The sequence below is a fragment of the Botrytis porri genome, assembly GCF_014898465.1.
Source record: "Botrytis porri strain MUCL 3234 chromosome Unknown BPOR_004, whole genome shotgun sequence".
Lineage (NCBI taxonomy): Eukaryota > Fungi > Ascomycota > Leotiomycetes > Helotiales > Sclerotiniaceae > Botrytis > Botrytis porri.
This window is the reverse complement of record NW_024066078.1, coordinates 2,381,044-2,405,699: the sequence shown is the minus strand read 5'-3', so window position 1 is coordinate 2,405,699 and position 24,656 is coordinate 2,381,044. Positions and strand designations below refer to the sequence as shown.

General features: G+C 39.0%; 2 protein-coding genes across 2 annotated transcripts; one reads left to right on the top strand and one right to left on the bottom strand.

Moving 5' to 3' along the window:
* Positions 1 to 239: 239 nt before the first annotated feature.
* On the top strand, positions 240 to 3,478 carry EAF01_003624 (uncharacterized protein; the record flags this gene model as incomplete). Its single annotated transcript, XM_038911878.1, has 2 exons — positions 240 to 272; positions 335 to 3,478. 2 exons carry the CDS (start codon positions 240 to 242, stop codon positions 3,476 to 3,478), a joined length of 3,177 nt encoding a protein of 1,058 aa, XP_038773113.1.
* Positions 3,479 to 14,646: 11,168 nt separating this feature from the next.
* EAF01_003623 (uncharacterized protein) lies at positions 14,647 to 17,638 on the bottom strand (the record flags this gene model as incomplete). Its single annotated transcript, XM_038911877.1, has 2 exons — positions 14,647 to 14,915; positions 14,968 to 17,638. 2 exons carry the CDS (start codon positions 17,636 to 17,638, stop codon positions 14,647 to 14,649), a joined length of 2,940 nt encoding a protein of 979 aa, XP_038773112.1.
* Positions 17,639 to 24,656: the final 7,018 nt, after the last annotated feature.

Sequence of the window (24,656 nt, the reverse complement as noted above, 5' to 3'; positions counted from 1 at the left end):
ATGGCGAGGTTTCTGGCGAGGTTACCTCTGAGGTTTCCTCTGAGGTTTCCTCGTCATGGTTAAAACGAGTGAGTGATGATGATTAAGCCCCACCATGATGCAATCAAGATGGATGTAAGGGTACGGTGTACCTGAATTGCTTTCAGCGCAGAATTATATCCAAACTTCCCCCACCATAGCAAAATATAGTATTCAGTGAGTAAACATTGAGAAAATACAACTATCGCCACTACGACGAGATGAAGCAAAGGTTTTCTTCTATCGACGTGAAGGTAAGTCAAACAAAGCTCTAACAGGCCTTCTACGGCTTTGTAGTACCTTCTAACTTTCTCAGGTCATCGCCCATGAACTTTCAAATGCATTGGTTACTTTGCGCGTTTCCAATATTTACGACTTGTCATCGAAGATTTTCTTGATTAAATTTGCGAAACCAGACAACAAACAGCAGATCCTCATAGATTCTGGCTTCCGATGCCATCTCACCGATTTCTCTCGAGCGACTGCAGCTGCTCCTAGTGTTTTTGTACAAAGATTAAGGAAATACTTGAAGACAAGACGAGTCACACAGGTTTCTCAAATCGGAACGGATCGCATAATCGAATTTCAATTCAGTGATGGACAATACAGATTATACTTGGAGTTCTATGCGGGAGGCAATATCATTCTTACGGATAAGGACTCAAACATCCTAACCTTGCTTCGAGTGGTCGATCCGGGAGAGGCTCAAGAAGAATTACGAGTTGGACTTAAATACTCTTTGGATAATCGACAAAATTATGGAGGAATACCTGATTTGACGAAAGAACGACTTCAAGAAGCTTTACAAAAAGGGGTAGATAAGGGAGAGGATGATTCTGGAAAGAAGAAGAAGAAGCCTGGAGATGCATTACGAAAGGCATTAGCTGTGTCTATCACGGAATTTCCACCGATGCTAGTGGACCACGCCATGCGTATCACAAGCTTCAATTCCTCTCTAAAACCGGCCGAAGTTTTGCAGAGTGAAGATCTCTTGGATCATTTGATGAAATCACTTCAAGAAGCTCAACGAGTTGTTCAAGAAATTACTAGCTCCGAAACTGCAAAGGGCTATATTGTAGCGAAGAAGAAGGACCCTCAGACTCTATCAGATGAAAATCAGGCAGATATTCGAAAAGGTCTACTTTATGATGATTTTCATCCATTCAAACCAAAGCAATTCCAGGATGATCCTTCCTTGGTCTTTTTAGAGTTCGAAGGGTTCAACAAAACGGTTGATGAGTTCTTCTCTTCAATTGAGGGACAAAAACTAGAATCAAAGCTTGAAGAGAGAGAAAAGCTAGCCCAAAAGAAAATTCAGGCGGCACGAAATGAACAGGCCAAACGTTTGGGCGGATTACAAGAGATTCAGGCACTGAATGAACGTAAAGCCGGTGCTTTACAAGCTAATGTTGAGCGGGTTCAAGAAGTAACAGATGCTGTTAATGGCTTGATCGCGCAAGGCATGGATTGGTTCGAAATTGGACGCCTAATTGAAAGGGAACAAAAGTTCAACAATGCGGTAGCTTCGATGATTAAATTGCCCCTGAAATTGGAAGAGAATACAGTAACAATTTTATTGGATGAAGAGGCGTTTGACGAAGAAGAAGATTCTACTTACGAGACTGATAGTGATGTCTCCGAAAGTGAAGATGAAGATAACACCGCGAAGAATAAGAAGAAGGAAAAGGTTGCAGACACCCGGATCCCTATTGATATCGATCTCGCGTTGTCACCTTGGGCTAATGCGCGTAATTATTTTGACCAAAAACGTTCAGCCGCATCGAAAGAGGACAAAACCCTGCAATCATCTTCCAAGGCGTTGAAGAGTACTGAAGCGAAAATAGCTCAAGATCTAAAGAAGGGTTTGAAGCAAGAGAAGGCTATCTTACGACCTGTACGAAAACAGATGTGGTTCGAGAAATTCATTTGGTTCATATCTAGTGATGGATATTTAGTACTTGCAGGAAAGGATGCACAACAAAGTGAGATCCTCTATAAGAGATATCTTAAGAAAGGCGATATATATTTGCATGCAGATATACGAGGTGCAGCATCCGTCATTGTTAGAAACAATCCAAAAACGCCGGATGCCCCAATTCCTCCACAGACTCTAAGCCAAGCGGGAACATTGGTAGTTGTTACATCAAGTGCTTGGGATTCTAAAGCTGGCATGTCTGCTTGGTGGGTGACTGCAGATCAAGTATCAAAGTCTGCCCCTACTGGCGAATTTCTTCCCGCTGGTAGCTTCAATACCCATGGAAAAAAGAACTTCTTACCTCCTGCACAGTTACTACTTGGTTTTGGAGTTCTTTTCCAAATCAGCGATGAGAGTAAAGCTAGGCATCTCAAACATAGACTTCAAGATGATTCGCCATCGGGTGGCACAACTACAGATGCTCCTCCTGCGGGTGATTCACTTCTTGAAGATGAAGGTTCTGGAGACGAATTGCATCAATCTGATGAAGATGAACCAGACGCCACCAAAGGAGTTGAGGCTGATCATCAAGATGTGGACGATTCGGATGATGAAGATGCCGACTCGAAGCCTAACCCTCTACAGGGTGAGGTAGAACAACCTAATGAAGTTGACACACAAGATAAGCTTGAAACCCTTGAGATCGACGATAAGAAGCCCCAGCCATCGGAATCTGAACCCCAAATGGAGGAATCGGACGAAGATTCGGTTGAGGAGTCACAGTCACAGTCTATCTCCACTGGTGAAAAACCAAAACCCGTTCAAAACGCACCCAAAAAGGGTCCTGCACCAGCTAAACGAGGCAAAAAAGGAAAGGCCAAGAAAATCGCACAGAAATACAAAGACCAAGATGAAGAAGATCGTATTGCTGCTCAAGAAATCATTGGAGCTGCAGCCGGTCAAGAGAAAGCTGAGGCTGAAGCGAAAGCTAAAGCAGCTCGAGAAGCCGAATTGGCATTCCAAAAAGAACGTCGACGAGCTCAACATCAACGTACGCAGAAAGAAACAGCCGAGCATGAAGAGATGCGCAAATTGATGTTGGAAGATGGCATCGATACTCATGAAGATAATGAGATTGAAACCATGACATCGTTAGATTCCTTCGTCGGTCTTCCGTTACCGGGCGATGAAATCCTTGAGGCGATACCGGTTTGTGCCCCATGGGCTGCGATGGGAAAATATAAATATAAAGCGAAGATTCAACCGGGTGCACAGAAGAAAGGTAAAGCGGTGAGAGAAATCCTTGGGAAGTGGATGGCGGCGAGTACGGCGAAGGGTGTCCTTGATGAATCGAGTATGGATGTGGAAAGAATCTGGCCAAGAGAAATGGATTTGATCAAAGGGTGGAAACCGGAAGAAACGACGAATGTTGTGCCGGTAGGCAAGGTGAGGGTTATGATGGGAGGGGGATCCGCGGCCGCAAAGGCAAAGGGGGATAAGGGGAAGAGTAGTGGGGGGAGAGGAAGGGGGAGTAAGAAGAAGTAGGGTGCACCAGTGGGTACACAGACTCACGAGACAGCTTGTGAGTAAAGCACAATTTCACGTCACAAAAGGCGATTTTGATATTTCGATTAAAATTCGAAATCTTCATGGATTTCTTTGAAATTGAGATGTATAATTGCTAAGCATACATATTTTATATAGTATCAAAATCAAATCTAAAGAATTCAAATTAAAGTCCTTCTTACTGAATATATAATCCCTTATTAAAATATCTTAGTGAGAAGGTATAATATTAGATTTTTTAAGCTCATTTTTTATATTTTGTAATGTTTTTTTAAAGTCACTATATTTTCATACTTGATTAATCTAGTATATAAATTAAAAAGAAAGATTCAATAGATTTTCGACTTTTAATAGAATTTTAAAACTAATGAATTTTAGTATGAAACTGTACTTATTTATTAAGTGTTACGACGGCATCCAACATACCGCATCACATGATCAGGAATTCATGGGATTAGGGACTCCCACTGGATCCCACTGCTTCCATCTAATGGGATACAATAGGATTAATAGGACAACAGAAAACAAAGGTCTATATAAGGGAATGGGTTTTATTATAATATAGAGCTTTATATTTAAGAACAATTATTAGTTTTATTACTATAGTTATAAGAATTACAATCAGTTATAACCTTATTGAATTCCTATTTGAAGTTTAATCTAAACCATCTTGAAAGAACTCTAGACACTTTTATATAATCCTAGAGGCAGCTTCCGTAACATTAAGTCTCTTATGAGTCTATATACCTATCAATAATAGTAGTAATGGTGATAAATACTTATATAGGCAGGGAAGGAATTATAAACCTATACTTTTCTTCTTTTTATATTCTTAAATCCTAGAGTTTGTTTATTAGAAATAGATAAAGAATTAAAGAAAGAGATATACTAATGAGATTAATAAGTATAGTAAAAAGTAATTAATGAATGAATAGATAGATAGATGAATGAATAAATAGATAATAAACAAATAAATAAATAAATAAATAAATAAGTAATAAATAAATAAATAAATAAATAATTAAATAAATAAATAAATAAATAAATAAATAAATAAATAAATAAATAAATAAATAAATAAATAAATAAATAAATAAATAAATAAATAAATAAATAAATAAATAGATAAATAATATTAAGTGAACTTAGTAAAGTATATATATAAAGTATAAGAGTAAAAACATAGTAATTATTCTATCTATTCTTTTTATATAAAGAGGGAATTACTAATATATATAACGTAGTTTATTAGTACGTATATTATATTAGTATATAGTAGTAGTAGTAGTAGTAGTAAATTCATAATCGATTCGATCTATCTAGCTATACTAAGATCATATAATGCGCCTATATATAGTTCTAATTAAATAAAGTAAATGGGAAAAAGAAATAAAAACTTACTTTCTTTCGAACTTCCCTATTAAAACCTATAAACAATCTTTCAAACAATCCTTTCAAGTTTTTCGAATCGTTTATATTATTAATCTATTATATTCAAAAATCTTTTTTTAATTAAATTCTTTAATATACTTATGGAAACTCTACATTTCCTATTCTATTATAATAATCTTTCTCTTTTTATTTGATTCTTTTTAAAATATTATAAAAATTATAGTTAATTATAATATTATATTCCTTTTAAAGGTTATCTTTATTCTTTAGTACTTCGAGTCTTTTAAGAATCCTATTATAACCTTTAATTTATTACTTATAAGTCTTATATTCATTTTCTTTTATAATATATCGATAATATATAATTTTTTCTTAAAGCTTAATATCTCCTATTTCTTTTTCTTTTATTGAATTACTCTATCAATATAGGATACAATATTGTTACGACGGCATCCAACATACCGCGTCACATGACATAAATTACACGTGATGGAGCGTCAAGGAGCTTCAGCGCTCCTGGAGCGCGTTGCGATCCTTAACGATCCAACATATAGGAGAGGTCCTAGGGACCAGGAGAGAGAACGAAGGTCTATATAAGGGAATGGGTTTCATTACAATGTAGAGCTTTGTGCTCAAGAACAATCATTAGTTTCATTACTATAGTTACGAGAATTGCAACCAGTTACAACCTTATTGAATTCCTACTTGAAGTCTAGTCTAAACCACCTCGAGAGATCTCTAGACACTTCCACGTGACCCTAGAGGCAGCTCCCGTAACAAATATATTAGAACTTATTGGATTATTTTATTGATATAAAAAACAAGACTATATTATAGAACTAAATAATTAAATAAGATTGAAATAATAGATATAATAGTATTAGAATACTATTACTTTAATAATATACACTTTATATTAAAGAGTTATTATTTCTTCAATTATAATTAGTAATGTATTATTTAATATATAAGATAATATCAAAATTAATATTTCATAATAATATTATATACTAATATAAAGTGTTATATATTTGAATTAGTATATTATAAATATTTTTTAAAAGGTTTGACTTTTCCTTTTATTTATATAGAATAGCTATAAATATATTAATAGGATATTAAATACTATATTAATATATTTCTTGTAAGATATTTCTGTTACGACGACATCTAACATACCGAGTCACCTGATCAGAAAGTCACGGGATTAGAGATTCCCACTGGATCCCACTGCTCCCACCTGGTGGGACACGATGGGATCAATGGGACAACAAGGAACGAAGGTCTATATAAGGGAATGGGTTTCATTACAATGTAGAGCTTCGTGCTCAAGAACAATCATTAGTTTCATTACTATAGTTACGAGAATTGCAACCAGTTACAACCTTATTGAATTCCTACTTGAAGTCTAGTCTAAACCACCTCGAGAGATCTCTAGACACTTCCACGTGACCCTAGAGGCAGCTCCCGTAACACTTTGAGCACCATTTCTGCTTCAAGTACCAATTCAATACCAACCGACGATATGGCACCCACCAATACATCCGCGAGCAGTCAGGCACAAGCACCCGACACCGACGATGTCGAGATGACCGACGCTCCCAAGGAAATTACCATCAACGAAACACTCAAGATTGCCTTACCAGACAAATACCAAGGAAGTCGACAGGAACTCGACACCTTCCTCTTACAACTTGAAATCTACTTCAGATTCAACGAAGACAAGTTCACCAAAAAGGAATCCAAGAGTGTATGGGCTGTATCATATCTCAGAGGAGAAGCAAGCAAGTGGATTCAACCATATTTGCGAGACTATTTCGAGCATGACGAACAGGATCGCATGCAACCCACTCGAACAATCTTCAACAGTTTTGAAGGATTTAAGACAGAAATTCGTAGAATCTTCGGGAACTCCAATGAGCTAGAGGTAGCGGAAGATAAGATCTTCAACCTCAAGCAGACAGGATCGGCATTGAAGTATGCTACGGAGTTCCGAAGATATGCGGGGACAACTAAATGGGACAAGGTCGCCATCATGAGTCATTACCGTAAAGGACTCAAACCAGAAGTACGTTTGGAACTTGATAGGGAAGGGGAGGACGATGACTTGAACGGACTAATCAAAAGCTCCATCGATGCCGATGACCGACTATACAGGTACAAACAAACCCAACGATCATACAAGCCTCAGACAAATCATAGGCAAGGGCGCTACCGTAAGAATGAGGATAGACCACGTTACAGTACACAGAGTTACGGGGACCCTATGGAACTAGACGCTACGCACCATAGAAACGGGAATGATGACCCAGAGAAAAGACGAAGGCGAGAAAACAACTTATGCTTTGAATGTGGAAAAGCAGGGCACCGGGCAGCGGATTGCCGAAGTAAGAAGACAGGAGGAAAGAAAGGCAACTTCAAACCCAAGTTCGGCAAAGGCCAACTTAACGCTACCTTTGTATCCCAGGAACATCCAGCTAAGACCGAAGAAACTGAGACCTTCACCAGTGAAGAATTCCGGAAATTATTGGACGAGTTACCGCGAAACCAAGAGGGTATGAATGCAGTAGACTTGTGGGAACAGGAGTACTACCGAACCCCATCACCATCGGTAACGGAAGAATGTATTAAGGAAGAGATACCAGCAGATCACGCGATGATGAGCTGGACTGCTTGCTATGATGAATTCTGCGGAATCCATCGATCAGATAAAGAAGCAACCGGATGGTTCCCCAAGAAAAGAAAGACAAGAAACCAACAATCCAACGAAACAGACAAAAAACAAGTTACCCAGCAATTGAATGCTACAGGACAAGCAGGACAGATATACTGCAAGGTCAAAATAAACGGACAAATACAGCAAGCCATGATAGATTCAGGGGCTACAGGAAACTTTATTGCACCAGAAGCTGCAAAGTACTTGGGAGTTCCACTCCAGAAGAAACAAAAACCCTACCAATTGCAGTTAGTTGACGGACAACTAGCAGGATCTGACGGGAACGTTTCACAGGAGACACGACCAGTACAAATGAACATAACCCAACATTCAGAGGTTATACAGCTTGACGTTGTGCCATTGGGCCAACAACAGATCATCTTAGGGATGCCATGGTTGAAGGCACACAATCCTAAGATAGATTGGTCACAAGAGACAGTGACCTTTGATCAGTGCAAATGCGGTCAAGGAGACACGCTAGAGGCGTCCGCGAGACGTAACACGCGCCAAGGGGAGTTGAACGCGAACAACTTCGGTGACGTAGGACACCCAGTCCAGGGTCCTCCATTAAGAGCGAAGGCCAGTACACCTCCTCTACAAATGCAGAAGCCAACGACACGGCAGGAAATCGCAATCAAGGCAGAAGAGCCTATGATACCAGAACAGTACAAGAAATACGAACATGTGTTCAAGGAACCAGGGATCCATGAGGCTTTGCCAGACCACAAGCCATGGGATCATGAAATAATATTGGAGGAAGGCAAGATGCCTGTGCACACCCCAATTTATTCAATGTCAGCCGATGAGCTAAAGACGCTCAAAGAATATATCGACGACAATTTGGCCAAGGGATGGATCAGAGAATCCACGTCCCAAGTGGCAAGTCCAACTATGTGGGTACCTAAGAAAGATGGTACTAAGAGACTAGTTGTGGACTACAGAAAGCTCAACACGCTTACAAAGAAAGATCGATATCCACTTCCATTAGCTACGGAATTAAGAGATCGGTTAGGCGGAGCAACAATATTCACCAAGATGGACCTACGAAACGGGTACCACTTGATTAGAATGAAGAAAGGCGAGGAATGGAAAACCGCTTTTAAGACAAGATACGGGCTATACGAATATCAAGTTATGCCATTCGGGCTAACGAACGCACCAGCTACTTTCATGAGACTTATGAACAATGTGCTGTCGCAATACTTGGACACCTATTGTATATGCTACTTGGACGACATCCTAGTATATTCAAACAACGAGGTCCAACACATCAAAGATGTCAGCAACATTCTTGAAAGCTTAGCTAAAGCCGATTTGCTGTGTAAACCAAGCAAATGTGAATTCCACGTTACGGAAACAGAGTTCCTAGGATTCACCGTATCAAGCCAAGGGCTCAAAATGAGCAAGGATAAGGTCAAGGCAGTGCTTGAATGGAAGCAGCCAAACACCATTAAGGAAGTACAATCCTTTTTGGGATTTGTCAACTTCTACCGAAGATTTATCAAGGGTTATTCAGGAATTACTACACCCTTGACCACGTTAACCAGAAAAGATCAAGGAAGCTTCGAATGGACCGCCAAGGCGCAGGAGTCCTTCGAAACGCTCAAACAGGCAGTGGCCGAGGAGCCAATACTGTTGACATTCGATCCTGATAAGCAAATCATAGTGGAAACGGACTCCTCAGATTTTGCTATAGGCGCAGTGTTGAGCCAACCAGGTCAAAATGAGAAATAGCAACCAATCGCATTCTACTCTCGAAAGCTATCACCAGCCGAATTGAACTACGAAATATATGACAAAGAATTACTGGCGATAGTCGACGCATTTAGAGAATGGCGAGTATATTTGGAAGGATCAAAATACACAGTACAGGTGTATACGGATCATAAGAACTTGGTTTACTTCACCACAACGAAGCAGTTAAACAGACGACAGGTCAGATGGTCGGAAACCATGGCCAACTACAATTTTAAGATTTCATATGTCAAAGGATCAGAAAACGCTAGAGCCGACGCTCTTAGCCGAAAACCAGAATATCAAGAAAATAAGTCGTACGAATCGTACGCTATATTCAAGAAAGAAGGCGAATCACTGGTTTACAATGCACCACAGCTTGCAGCTACTCATATATTGGAAGACAACCATCTCAGGAGTCAAATCCAATCACATTACGACAAGGATGCTACAGCTATACGCATACGCAAGACAATAGAACCAGGATTCACGATAGAAAACGAGATCATATACTTCCACGGAAAAGTATACATTCCTAGTCGAATGACTAAGGAATTCGTGACGGAACAACACGGGTTGCCGGCACATGGACATCAGGGAATCGCGAGAACATTCGCAAGATTACGGGAAATCAGTTACTTCCCACGAATGAGAACGATAGTTGAAGAAGTTGTTGGAAATTGCGATACCTGCATACGGAATAAGTCCTCTAGACACGCTCCGTATGGTCAGCTCCAGACCCCAGACATGCCTTCTCAGCCATGGAAGTCCATTATATGGGACTTTGTGGTCAAACTACCACTCTCAAAGGACCCTACCACGGCGATTGAGTACGACGCAATACTCAACGTAGTAGACAGATTAACAAATTCGCATACATGATACCATTCAAAGAAACATGGACTGCTGAACAACTAGCATATGTATTCTTCAGGGTCATAGTAAGCATACATGGAGTACCAGATGAGATAATCTCGGATAGAGACAAGCTCTTTACCTCGAAATTCTGGACTACCCTATTAGCACTAATGGGTATTAAAAGAAAGCTGTCGACAGCTTTCCACCCACAGACAGACGGTCAAACAGAAAGGACCAATCAGACAATGGAAGCATATCTTAGATGCTATGTAAATTATCGACAAGACAATTGGGTAGAACTATTACCTATGGCACAGTTCGCATATAACACATCGGAAACGGAAACCACAAAGATAACACCAGCACGCGCTAACTTTGGGTTTAATCCTAAAGCATATCAAACACCGATACCACAAGAAGTCAATGCCGAATCAGCAATAATACAAGTCGAACAGTTAAAAGATTTACAAGAACAGCTTGCTCTTGATCTAAGATTCATATCATCCAGAACAGCAGCGTACTACAATACGAAACGTAGTATGGAACCTACGCTTAAAGAGGGGGATAAAGTTTACTTGCTACGACGAAACATTGAAACCAAAAGACCAAGCAATAAACTCGACCACAGGAAACTAGGACCATTCAAGATTGATAAGGTAATAGGAACCGTCAATTATCGGTTAAAACTACCAGACACGATGAACATCCACCCAGTATTCCACATATCCTTGCTCGAACCAGCACCACCAGGAGCGCCGAATGCGCCATTAACGGAAATCGAACCAGTCAACCCGAACGCCATATACGATGTCGAAACAATACTAGATTGTAAATACGTCAGAGGCACAATCAAATATTTAATCAAATGGTTAGATTATCCACACACCGAAAATTCATGGGAACCAAGAACAAACCTCAACTGCCCTGAGAAGTTGGAGGCGTTCCACCAGCAATATCCGGATTTGCCCAGAAGGAAGGAGAATCCATTGAAGCCAGGATCGAAGGGTCCAAAGAAGAAGAATCGAAAACAAAGGAACCGTCGCTAGGGCCAGCAGCAGAGACAGACGCCAACTCCTTTTCCTTCTCAATACGCTCATTTTCCAATCGCTGTTCCTCAGCCTCAAACTCTTCAAGAGCTTCAATAGTACGAAGGTCATGTTGAAGCATTTTGCCAGCCTTTTCCCGCAAAACACGCTTCTGCCTTCGCAGGAGCCAGCCGAGCAGCTGCTTCAGCCATAGCATTCGCAGCCTTCTCCTCCTCGAACTCAAGACGCTCTTCCTCAGAATTAACACGAGACCAATCGCCCGCAGAGTGGCCATACACATCACAACGATCACTGCCCACACTCTTTATACATTCACCACAGCGCACAGCATTTGGAAGCACCCGACACTCAAGGTTCTTCTCCAAACAGCGACTACACTTGTAAGACATAATGACACCTTTGTCTTTAGAACGAAAATAAATATTTTTACAACTAACAACAGATTTTGAAGAACGAATAACGGACATCATAACAAACAGAAAGGAAGGCACTACGGAATTAATCAAGTGGGGGAAACTCACTTTATAAACGCTTGGGACAAGCGCTAAGCTAGGAAGGGGATAGTGTTACGACGACATCTAACATACCGAGTCACCTGATCAGAAAGTCACGGGATTAGAGATTCCCACTGGATCCCACTGCTCCCACCTGGTGGGACACGATGGGATCAATGGGACAACAAGGAACGAAGGTCTATATAAAGAATGGGTTTCATTACAATGTAGAGCTTCGTGCTCAAGATCAATCATTAGTTTCATACTATAGTTACGAGAATTGCAACCAGTTACAACCTTATTGAATTCCTACTTGAAGTCTAGTCTAAACCACCTCGAGAGATCTCTAGACACTTCCACGTGACCCTAGAGGCAGCTCCCGTAACAATTTCTTAAAAAAAGCAGAGCCTTTTAAAGAGTTTTCATTCTTTATTTTTTTTAAAAAAACCTTTTTCTTTATAATTGAAATTCTTTTATAAGACTTTAAATATTAAAAAGTCTAGATCATTATAGGAATTTATAGTTTAATCTTTTCTATTAATTATATTCAATATAGTAAGCTTATTATTGATAATATTAATATTAATAATTCTAATATAGATGTACTGAATTTCTTTTTTTGATATTAACAATAATATCTCCTTAACTTAGATAAATATTAATTCGATAACTTTAGGAGAAGGTATAAAGTAATATTCTAATTTGAATGTAATAAAGATTAATGAGTTTTTCCAAGAAAATCTTTCCTTGGTTTTTTTGTGTTTTTCTATTATTAATATATATACTATTCTTTTTATATATAAAATTCATCTATATATAATTATACACTTTCTTTATTTATAAATAGAAATTTCTGAAAATTGAATATATAATACTTAAATATAAAAATATTATAAATTGAAAATAATAAATTGAAAATCCGAATTATTATAGTAGTTATTATGAAAAGAATTTTTTTATCATGAATATCGTAATAATTTTTATTTTTATTATTATTAAATATTCTTTTTCAAAAAGAAATAATAATGAATTATTAAAATATAAATATAAAGAAAAGCTTAATTTTAATATATTTTAAAGTAGTACACGTACTAATATAATATACGTACTAATAAACTACGTTATATATATTAATCTTATTTATATAGAGTATATATATAGAATAAGCGTAATATATAATATTACGCTCCTAGTCATGTATAATACTAGGGTACAACTATTTGTCGAATATTAAAATTATATTCAAACTTATATAAATTATTTATATTTTATTAAATAAATATAATATATATATTAATAAAATTCATATTAATTTATTCTATAATACTTTGCCATAAAAGAACTATAAGAGCAGGGTACAATTTATCCTTAGAATCTACAATTATAGAATTAAGAGTAAAGCACTCATAAAGCACACCTATATACTAGTTATATATATGTGATTGTATATGTACGTGTATACGCATATGAATAATCGCAGTTGCGATTGAGGCTGATTCGTAATATATTCAACTTCATTTGAAATTTAAGAAAAAAAAAATTATTTATTTTGAAGATTTTTATTTATTATAAAATATATATAGAAAGTTAATAGAAATTGAAAATAATAAAATTTGTTAGTAAAATAAGCGAAAATTAAAATTTTCCTTTTGATATTAATTCAATTTTATAAATATCAATATATATTTATTTTGAAATGATAGGAATTTGAATAATAATTTCTTTATTATAGAATAAAATCATATTCAAAATTTTAATTAAATTCAATGATTTTAAATGTTTCTTTTTCATAATTATAAATAGAGCAAAATGTCTGTTTTTAATGTGATTTTTAAAACCGACGAATAGTTATATGCGATTACTATATTCTAATGAATAAATAAATAAACATATTATATGTCTATTATATAAGATAATATAGTATAGCGAAAATATCTACTTATCTATCTACTTATTTACTCATTACTTATTTACTTATTTACGTATGTACTTATTTACTTATTTACTTATTTACTTATTGTACTTATTTACTTATTTATTATTTATTTATTTATTTATTCATTTATTTACTCACTTATTTATTCATTTACTTACTCACTCACCCAATCACTCACTCACTCATTCACTTATTCACTCACTCACTCAATCGATCATGAAAGTTGTATTCCCATCCCCATCTACATTAATAATGAATTTTCGAATCCGAATCCGAATCCGATATCATAGCTAGCTATCTCCCATTTTCCATCTCATCACTACCTCACCACCCTATCTAGACATAATCCATCTCTCAAGCATCTACAAATTCAATCATTCAATCGATTCAGGAAATTCAAACACAAACACAAATATAGAGTCCAGAGAAAACAAAAACAAAACAAAAACAAAGATTATCTCATAATATATCATATCTTATCATATCAAGCTATTCCAAGCTACACAGGTATCTATCTATCTATTTATTTATCCCCCTACCCATCTATCTTATCATCATCATCATCATAATTACCATCTCCAAAAAATATGCCACGCTACGTTAATGTAAACAAACTCTCATGCTCACTTTCCACATCTCCCATCCTGATATTGAGTCCCCCTCAGATCCAGCCAACCAGTAGCAAATCTATACATATCCGTAGCCATTAAAAAGTATTCCCATCTATATACTACAAGATTCCACTGCCTTCCACACATCTCTCCCATCATTATTTAAATAAATGATTCCACTACCCTCCATTCTTATATTTTCCTTTCCGATTCCGATTCATTCCCATTGCCGTAACCCCCTGAAACCAAAATTCCATTCGTTCAGATCGAAAATCCAAATGTCGTGATAGCATACCGCTCTGTGAACGCTGCCAACAACGATCCCTTATAGTAGCCCACTCCAAGCAATTCATCGTTACATCATCTCCCAACCTCAACCCTATCTCTCTCACCAAGTCCACCACTCATCTGTGCATCATCGCCAAAAACAGGTCTCTTGTTAGAACCAGGAGGAGCCTGTTCCAACATTCTTGGTCTATCATCTTCATAAGATTCAGAAGTATCCGATTCGCTATAATGTTGACGGCTTCTACCATGATCTTCTCGTTTACGATTACGTCTTTCGCGGGCTTCACGTCTTGCGCGGCGACGCTCACGAGCTGCCTCTTCTTCTCTTTCTTCTCTAGCGGCTGTGAAAGCGGTTAGCTGCTTGATCATTATTTTGTGCTGAATGAAACATACCTCGAATTTGTTGAGTGGCAGTGGCGTAAGCTTGAATTTCTTCGCGACTCAACACTCTAAGCACAATTACGAAATCATCCCGAGCTTCGAATCGTTCTTTTCCAACCTCTAGAGCAGCAGGGTTTACCAATTTTCTGGCAATCTTGGTCCAACGTGCATCGGGAGGGACACCATCTTTTTTTGCATCTTTCAAAGGAGCAACACCTTCACGAATTGGAGAAGGATCCTCGGGAAATTTCTCACGTGGTTGACGTAAAATACCTTTAATGGCAGGCTTCTCAGGCTTCTCTTCAACCTTTTCTCGTGGTGGTGAAACAACTCGTGCTTGTTTGGTTTCACCTGTGGTAGGTGCTGATGATTCACGGCGACCTCGCTCTTCCCGGTTGAGTTCGGCTCTCAATTCGGCGACCTCACTCATATCTTTGGTGATAGACTTTCTACCAAGTGGCTTGTTGGATGGTGCTAGTGTAGGTTCTTGAGCAGATTGTTTAGGTGCTAGTACTGGCACAGGCTCTTTATCAGCAGGTGCATCTTGATCGGCTAATGCAGCCTTCAATGCTTTCAGATCCATGGTATCTCTTGGATTGAATGGTGCAGCCGCGGCTCCAGAAATACGTCTAGGTCTGCGATGATGGTTTGATGCTTCGTCTGACGTGTCTGAAGTATTATCATTGGTAGCACCAGTTGTTGCTGCGTTGCTACGGGGACGATCATCCGGTGAGGATAATCTTTCCTTGGGATTTCGACCACTCAAGTCAACAAAATCGTTATCCGGAGAACGTCTGTCTCTATCATCTCTAGCAACATCACGTGGAGCGGGTGGCACTTCTTCTCGGCTTCTTTCTTTCCTCGAATCAGACATATCATCCTCTTCGCGGCGTCGAGGGGGTAATGGTGGTGTGACTTCACCTCTGTCTCTGTGATGTCTCTCCTTGGGTTCTCTACCGACCGACTCAGTAGAATCTCTCTCATTGCGATGGCTTCTTTCCCTTCTTTCCTTGCGATCTGGTCTATCAGACTCAGAGGAATCCCGGGAGTCAGTGTGACGACGTTCATTTGAGACATCTGCCATCTCCTTATCGCCACGATCACGTCTCCTGCGTGAATCGTCACCATAATCCTTACGTCTTCTTTCATCATCTCGGTCATCACGATCGTCAGACTTGATGGTATTTGCCATAGCCCCAAGACCAAGGGCGGCAGAAGCAATACTAAGTCCCGTTGCAAGCTTCTCATGCGTGCTAGACTTCTTCTCGCGGCGATCATCCTCACGTTCATTTCTTGGAGATCTATCGTGTCGGTCAGACCTTTCATGTCTCTCAACTCTCTCTGGTCTTTCTGGTCTTTCTGCTCTACTAGCCGGTCTCTCTGCTCTCTCTGCACGACTAGCAGGCCTTTCTTGTCTTTCTGTTCTCTCAGGGCGCAATCCAAAGCCGCGCTGTTCAACAGAATCATCAAATCTTTCCTGTCGGTGATGTGGTTTTCGTTCTCGCATTTCTTCCTCCCTTGGGCTATAGTATTCATCTCTAGGGATATGCCTGGTGCTGTCTCTTTCTTGGTACATAGAAACGGGTCGCCTGGTCGAAGTTCGTCTTTGAGGTCCATCACTCTCATAACCTGCGGGTGGATCCATACGTACTGGACGCTGAATTGGTTCAATAGGTGTGACATGGGGAACTGGTATTCTGGCGGAAGCAGGTTGAGGGTCCCATGTTTGAATTCTGTCAAAACCACGAGTAGATGGGGGTGGACCGCGCTCTCGGGTATCATAAGATCTTGGAGTTTGAACAGCTTCACCAAATCCAAGGGGGTTGGTTAGGCTAGCACTAGCGGGTCTGGTTCTGCTGTCGATACTGTCCCTACGCGCATGCCTGGGATGACTGTTGTTCAAATCATACGTAACCAAATCTTTGGGATTTGTGTACCCATAGCCATCCTCTCCGTAGTCATCTGCGACTGTATCTGGATGTCGTACTAGATTGGCTGTGTACACTTGCCCACGAGGTTTGGTAGTAGTAGTTGTTGTTGTTGTTGTAGCGTACGATGGGGTGGACGCGGGAGTCGAGTACGATGCAGTGATTGGAGTAGGTATGTATGATGAGGCAGTTGATGGGGTAGGAATATAACCTGGAATGTCTCTTGTACCAGGAATACCAATTCGAAGATGGCTCGGCTCTCTGTGCCCATGTGAGTCTCTAGAGGATCTGTTCATATCGGCATTATCCAAAGAAGCATATCTGCTGTGGGGATGAGAACTTCGAGATGAAGCTGGAATTGTGTAATATTCTTCCTGGCTAGCGCGATATGGATTCTTGATGGATGGACTGGCAGGTCTCACAACGGAAGTGTGGACAACGGTTGGATGCTTTGGAATGGATGTAAATACAGTGTGTGCATTGGGTCGAGAATCAACCGTGTTGCTGCGAGTGCGGCTGGCAGTACGATGGTCAGGTTTGACTTTGTATGTTGTTGTAGTGATGGGAACATGAGCCGTATTGAAGCTTGAGCTGCTACTTCGAGGGTTATCGTGTCGAGACAAAGGTACGACATGATGATGGGTGTGTGATCCCGAAGAAAGGTTATTATATGACAAATCGACCGGGAGACTTGCTCGCGCAGGATTGTAAGTTGGTGACCTTGGTCGTGTGTGTCTGCTGTATCGGTCACTCATGTTGAGTATTTTTGTATTCAAAGTATTATTATGGTGTGTAGTGGTTCAAATTTTGAATTATTTAATGAGTCGATGTATGTAGCGAATGATGAGAGTAGAAAGCGGAGGAATGATGACTCGAACTTCGCCGCAACGTAATTTTGGACTCGATCTCGATACTGTCAGCTTTTTTGTGGAAAGTTTTGGTCTAGCGAAAAGCAGAGAAATCGTTAGCAAATCAAGTGATTATCAACGCCGTCGCCTGCCCAACTTTTCACGATACAAGAGTTGTACACAAGGCGGGATTGGTGGGTAACAAACAATAAAATCTTCTAGAAAATGTCCGAACTCGAGTCTGCAGATACTTGGTACTGTAAGGCTGCCAATAATCAAGGCGTAGCGTAGACGGATAGTTGCAGGAATGGATCTCTGACTGCAGTAAAATTTTGAAATTAGGTTTTGCAGATAATGGATTGCGATCTTTGAGTGGTATAATAAGAATCAGGTAATTGAGGCAAGAACCCAAGTAGGGAGATATGGGGGTAATCGGTCGTGAGATTTAAGGTCGAAGGGGGGGTGAGAATGTGGTGTGGCGCTTCTTCTTCTTCTTCTTCTTCTTGCCTGATTTGTGTTGTTTTGAGAAAGATTAACCCCGCTGGGTGGGTGTACTGTAAGACATATGCGATTGGATTGGAAGATTGGGTCGACGTCGTACGAACAAAAATTAATTTTGGCTTTGAGTGCAGGAATGCAGAAGACGAAAAGATCAACACAGGAAAAGAGGGACGACGAGGTGTTGCTGGCGGAGAAAGTAAGAGGCGAAATGAATGGAGAAGAAAGGGAAGGGGAAGGGGAAGGGGAATATCAAGAGTGTGACTGGATTTGGATTTCCGATTTCCAAGGTTTGGTTCTAAGTTTGCCCTCTTTTTTCCTTTATTGCTTGCTTAGTATTCCGAGATATACATGCAATACAATAGGTGAGGAGAAAAAGAAGGCTTTAAAGGAGTTGGGAGGATGTATACATGTATGTATATTTTTGTTCTTCCTCTGTATCGTTGTTGTCGTCGTCGTTGTATTTTAGTCGGACAGGAGAGGTTTTGCTATATTTTAAGAAGAGAAATCAAATAAATGCACACGGGGAAAGAATGCGACTAGAGTTTTAGTGTTCTCAGATGTGGATTCCTTTGCTATCTCTTCTTGGGTGATATTATATTGGACGGATGGGTGAGTAGATGATAATTCGGCTGGCGAGCAGGTTGTATGGGTGTAAGTACTCTTGTGTGGATGGGTTGGTGTTGTGAAAATCGATGCGTGAGGGAGAGGGTGTATGGTATGGAGGTGGTGTGGATTATGTGACTGTGATTGTGTGCGCGTGTGTGAGTAGGTAGTAGGTACCTAATACCAGATTCTTTATGGTACAGATTGGACTGGTATGGATTGGACTGGTATGGATGGATTGGTATGGATTGGTATGGATTGGTATGGATTGGTATGATTAATTGACCATGTATGATGGGTCCTCTTCTTTTTTTTCTCCTCCTCGAATGGAGATTATACGGACAGAGTGTACGCACAGATGCATAGATTACAAGAGATTGAGATTCGCTGAACCCTGGACCATGACGTTTGGTACAGACCACGGAGTACACAGTACACAGATGGAAAAAAAAAAAGAACCGAAAATGGACCCATGTCTTTTGGTATCCATGTTCAATTTATGGTTTATGGTTTATTGAGTGAAGTGTGAAGTGTAAAGTGTAAAGTGTGAAGTGTGAAGTGTGGAATTGGAAATGAGATGTGATGTGAAGTCAAGAAAATGAGTAAAGTGTAGCATGGGAAGGAGAAACATTCAACTGCTATGGTATCTAGTACCGACCTACCAAGTGATGTGTGAATTAATTCCCGATTAAAAATGCATACTCGAGTATATTGCTTGTTCAGAAGCGACTTTCTTTTATGGGTGGCTCCTTCATCATATAGATAAATAGAGTATATCACCTAGTAATAAGTAAGATTACCTAGTATACTTCTCTCTACCTAGTACCTAGCATTATCTCAAAGTCCTTCCTATCTGCCATTTCCATTCCCATTCTCATTCCCATTCCCACTTCATCTAAATGGCACTTCACTCAAATGGGAAAATATACCTCATGTCATATAGCCATGTTTGGATCTCCTTCTCGCTTCAGGCATCTTCTACTATTCTCCTTCTCTTTCTCTTTCTCTTTTTCCTTCTCCCTCTCCTCCTGCCTCTCCTCCTCCCTCTCCCTCTTCCTCTCCCTCTTCCTCTCCCTCCCCCTTTTCTTTCTTAGTGCCAAGTAAAGTTTTCCATTTGATGCATGACCAAAATAACAGCTTCATGTCTTTCTTCCCCCAAACTCTATGCATCGGTATCATTTTGATGATCAGGCACAAACAAGCATGGAGATGTCAGATAGATAGATTGGTAAAGCGATCACCCACAGCTACAGCTATTGACTTCCCGCCATCGATTATCATAATCGTCCCGTCGCAGTCCAAGGAGTGTGTAATTTCATGCAGGGCTCAGTTCATTGGGCCTGCAGAAGATTCCCCACTCCACTGTTCTGATGCCTTACGAGCCATTGTTCACGGCAGCAGTGTACGCACAGTCCTAGGTAGGAATCAATCTAGCTATCCTCCAAATTCTGAATTAAACGATCCTTACAATGCTAATGGCTTCTTCCTGCCCTGCCACCATTCATTCACCGAGTACCTATTACCCATACACTGCAGGTACTATTCTTTGCATCTTTTTCCTTTTTGGCTGAAGGGTGTTGATCATCCAATAACATCTTCTTCTTTCATGTCGTGGGGGGGAACTAGGACACTCCCGTCTTTGGATCCTGAGACCACCGGGGGACCAATTACAAATATCGCCTATAGCCGTCTCAAAGTGTGGTTGAGGCATGTATTTCACGTTTTTGACCCTTCTTTTATTTTTCCTTCCTTTCTTCCTGGCTCGTTACACACCTTCCAACATCAAATTTATTTTAATCCCCCCCGAACGGTGCACATGACATCATTTCCTTTCATTTTCTTTCTCTTACTCGTAATCCAAAAAAAAAACCTAACGTGGCTTATATATCCCCCATACCCTATATCAAAATATGTGTGAGCTTTTCCAATCCCAAGGAGATCCCTAGAACTTTATATACGGAACGATCCATTCTATCCACTCTCAACGTTCGACGTTCCTCACCACAGAAACCGGGCGCCAAAGCTAATAAATATACCAGCCAATGCTTGTATGCCGAGTACAAAGCTCTCATGTATAATCTTCGGTCCATCTTTTTTGGCATTCTCCTGCTCGCCCAGTCTGAGCCAGTGGCTTTCGAGTGCCCCAGATCTCCACTGCAGTGCAAGGATTATCCAAAGATCATCATCATTCTAGCTTTCGGAAGTGCCCTTTCATCTGCGAGATTGCTAACGCCCAATTCTAAAGTAATCATCTTTGGGCAATGAGGGATCATCCACATGGAGAGCACGTCAAGATACCCGAGTTACGAAACAGGATTCGATCATCGGATGGAAATGGAAATCACCCCCGATCGTTTGGTTCTATCACGTGATGACTCGATCCATCTCCCCCTGGCACGGAGACTATCTACTTCGTAGGTAACTAATGGCCGAAGCTCCCCATAGCTAACTTTCTATATGTTTCATCTCACATCGAGCTTTCTCAAGCTTGAGCCGCTTCGATTTCGCATCGTGAGCATTTATCATTTACGAACTTTTACCTTCCCAAGTGGATCCCGGGCCGTTACAGCCCGATTTGGTCGAGTTATTGATTTGCTGAGCAAAATCATCAAAGGCTCAGACTCCAGCAGATATGTGCGTGCATCTCACTAGTAAATACGATGATCTCAGTTGCCGAGTCCTCTACTCCGTATACTTTCTGCTATGGGAACACGAAAGGGCGCTTTGGAATGACATCGTTATGAATTCAATCTTGATCTTTGGTACCTAGGTAGGTAATTTATACTTTTCATTCCAGGTTATGATGTATACATTGAAACTATCCGACAGTTCTTGAGAAACACGGCAGCCGGCTCGCTCATGGATGGATTCTGGAATCAATGCCAAACAATCAAGAGAGATCCACCATCAGAAAATTTAATGCCTACTTCGATCCCTCTATTACTAATATCGCTCATTTCCGTTCAGCCTCACGATTTGGGTCGGGATTCACATGTTCATATCTAGCCTGATTAATCACTAGATGAACTTTTCTAATCGCCTTTGCGTTTGGGTCTTTATATCCGAAAATTCATGTCAAAGTTGGCATCCTTCTATGATGAACTCGCTGTGGTTGGTTGAGAAGATTTCTTTTTTTTTTTTCTTTCGGGGTCATAATATAATTCATCCCATTCCATACCATACCATACCAAATCATACAAGATTGATGAGAGTCTCTTCTCCTTGGCTTGGCTATATGAATACAGTAGTCTGAATAGATACTCGGCGTGGCACGGTGGTAGTCTATCGGGCGTTATTGATCTATCACATTGCCATACTTTGTCAAACTGACGTACAATTCCACAGCACGTGTTTTGTTTCCTTTCTTACTTTGGAATTATATTGGTCGAAGATGGATCCTTCTACGTACTGCATTACATCTATGTACGAAGTTTCTGTATGATATGATATGATAATGCATCATTCCGTCTTGAAACTGTCTGCCTACAGATCTGTTATTCGGGCTGTGAGGAATGAGTTGGCTTTATAGGTATACTTATTTGTATCACGAATATTTGCGAGTGCGTGTTCGGTACTTTGTCCATTCTGTCATGTGAGCATTGAGATCGAGATTGGGGATGGTTTTGGTAGTATATGGGTACCGAGTGCATTCATCAAGTACTTGGTCTACAAGGCTGAACGATCATTCGGGAAGAAATCATTACTAGTACACCGGTGGGTGTATAGACTAACAGGATACTTCTCAAATTTCGAAATTTTTAACAAATTCATTCTGTGATTGTTTGATATCAGATTCTATCTTTTCCTTATTCAATTTCTAGTGATTCATTACAATAGTTTCAAGATATAAATATCACTATTCAAAGAGAAAATCCTATATTTTTATTGTTACGATATCCTGTCAGTCCGTACACCTACTGGTCGTAAGTGCCCTTTCCTATACACATCATCACTTTACGCAGCCACTTTCTATCACTCACTCTTATACTGAGATCTATACCTGAGGATATCTATACTGTCTACGCGTTAGGATCGGATTTGAGTATATTGATTCGGTGTATACGATGTTTTGAAATCTCAGTAGGATACTAATATATTAATGTTAATGATGTTAGTACTATAGCAGTAGCTATAGATAGATTGAATGGATTATGAATTTACTATTACTATTATTACTATTATTACTATTATTACTATTATTACTATTACTACTATTACTACTATTACTACTAGTATTAAATTTAATCATTAACATTAAGATTATATACTTTATAACTAATTCATATAGCAAGTAAAGAACCGATTCATATCTATATTAGAGAAAGAAAAAGATTCTCTACATTCTTCAAATTATACAATTAGATGAGATGAGATGAAAACTCACTTTTCTATACGTGAATACAGTTTCGTTTCAAAACGTAATCATTACAAGCTTTATAAAGATTACTATTCTGGAAATGTATATTGATTATACTCGAGATGAGATTGTTTATGTGTGATTTTGGGATGGAAATTGGAGGAAATCGGTGTTTGTATATAGGGGTTGGAAAGTAGATGATTTATTTGTGTTTTGGGAATTTTTGTTTAGAGTGGGAGGGGTGAGGGTGAGGGTGAGGGTGGAGATGGAGATGGAGATAGATTATTTAATAGTTTGTGAATGGATTGTAGGTTTAAAGAAGTTGGATCTGAGAGGGCTTTGGAATAGTTTGGTGGTGGGAGGGAAGGGGAGGGAATTGGTTTGCTTGGGGGGAGGGGAAGAGGAGATGTGTATATGTGTTTGTTGATGGAATAAGGAGATGAGATGAGGAAATCAATTGAAATTATGTATAGAAAGAAGAAAAGAAGAGAGTTGATAGGAGTTCTGAGTATGCTTATTCGTTCGTTTGTAGTGAATGGTTATGAGTGTATATAGGTAGGTACCTAGTCACTATTTCTCTCTGGATTCGAGCGAATACAATGGGATAGAATCTAGATAGGTGGGTATCTAGGTGGATGAGATGAGAAGAAGTATATTCTTTCTTTCTTTATGCTTTGTTTTTTTTTTTTTTAAAAAATATGATGTGGATTTATTTATGGATCTTTCTTTTTGAGTAGTTGAGAGTTTTGATTTTACGGTAAATTACTCTTGTGTTCTAAAATTCATAATAGTTTTACACTTGTATCTCTTAGATTCTATAGTAGATTCTATATTAAATCTATCTTAGATTTATAGATTATATCTAGTTAGATTCATAGATTATATCTAGTTTATTTAAAAGAAACTCTAAAGGGAAGAAGTAATATATTTATAGAATCTAGGCTGCGCAACGGGTACCCGCGGGGTGGATAATGGCCTTGACAGATAATCCGCGAATAATCCATCTGCGGAGTAGATAGTTTAGAATTTGAATGAGTAATTTGTAAGGCGGGTATAAATTATCTACAAATATTTACTTACTCGTATATTATATAACTATTTATAATCTTTTATAATATTAATATAATTTTATAATTAATATAAAAATTAGTATAAATCTAAGCTTGGATCACTTTTAGACTGAAAAATAATTTGAGAATAGCTTTATATTTTAAACGAAAAAAGTAAAGATTCTTCACTTTTTTTGAAAAATCTATATATCCATGGATTATTTATAGATAATTTGTAAATTATTCGTAGATAATTTATATATCTATGAATAATCTATTTATCCATAGGTAGGTAGATTATTTATAGATAATCTGTAAATTATCCATACAAAACGAGTAATTTTAAAGCTTTAATAGATAATCCATAGAGTGGATTATCTATAGATAATTCACAGGTACAGATAATTTGTACGCA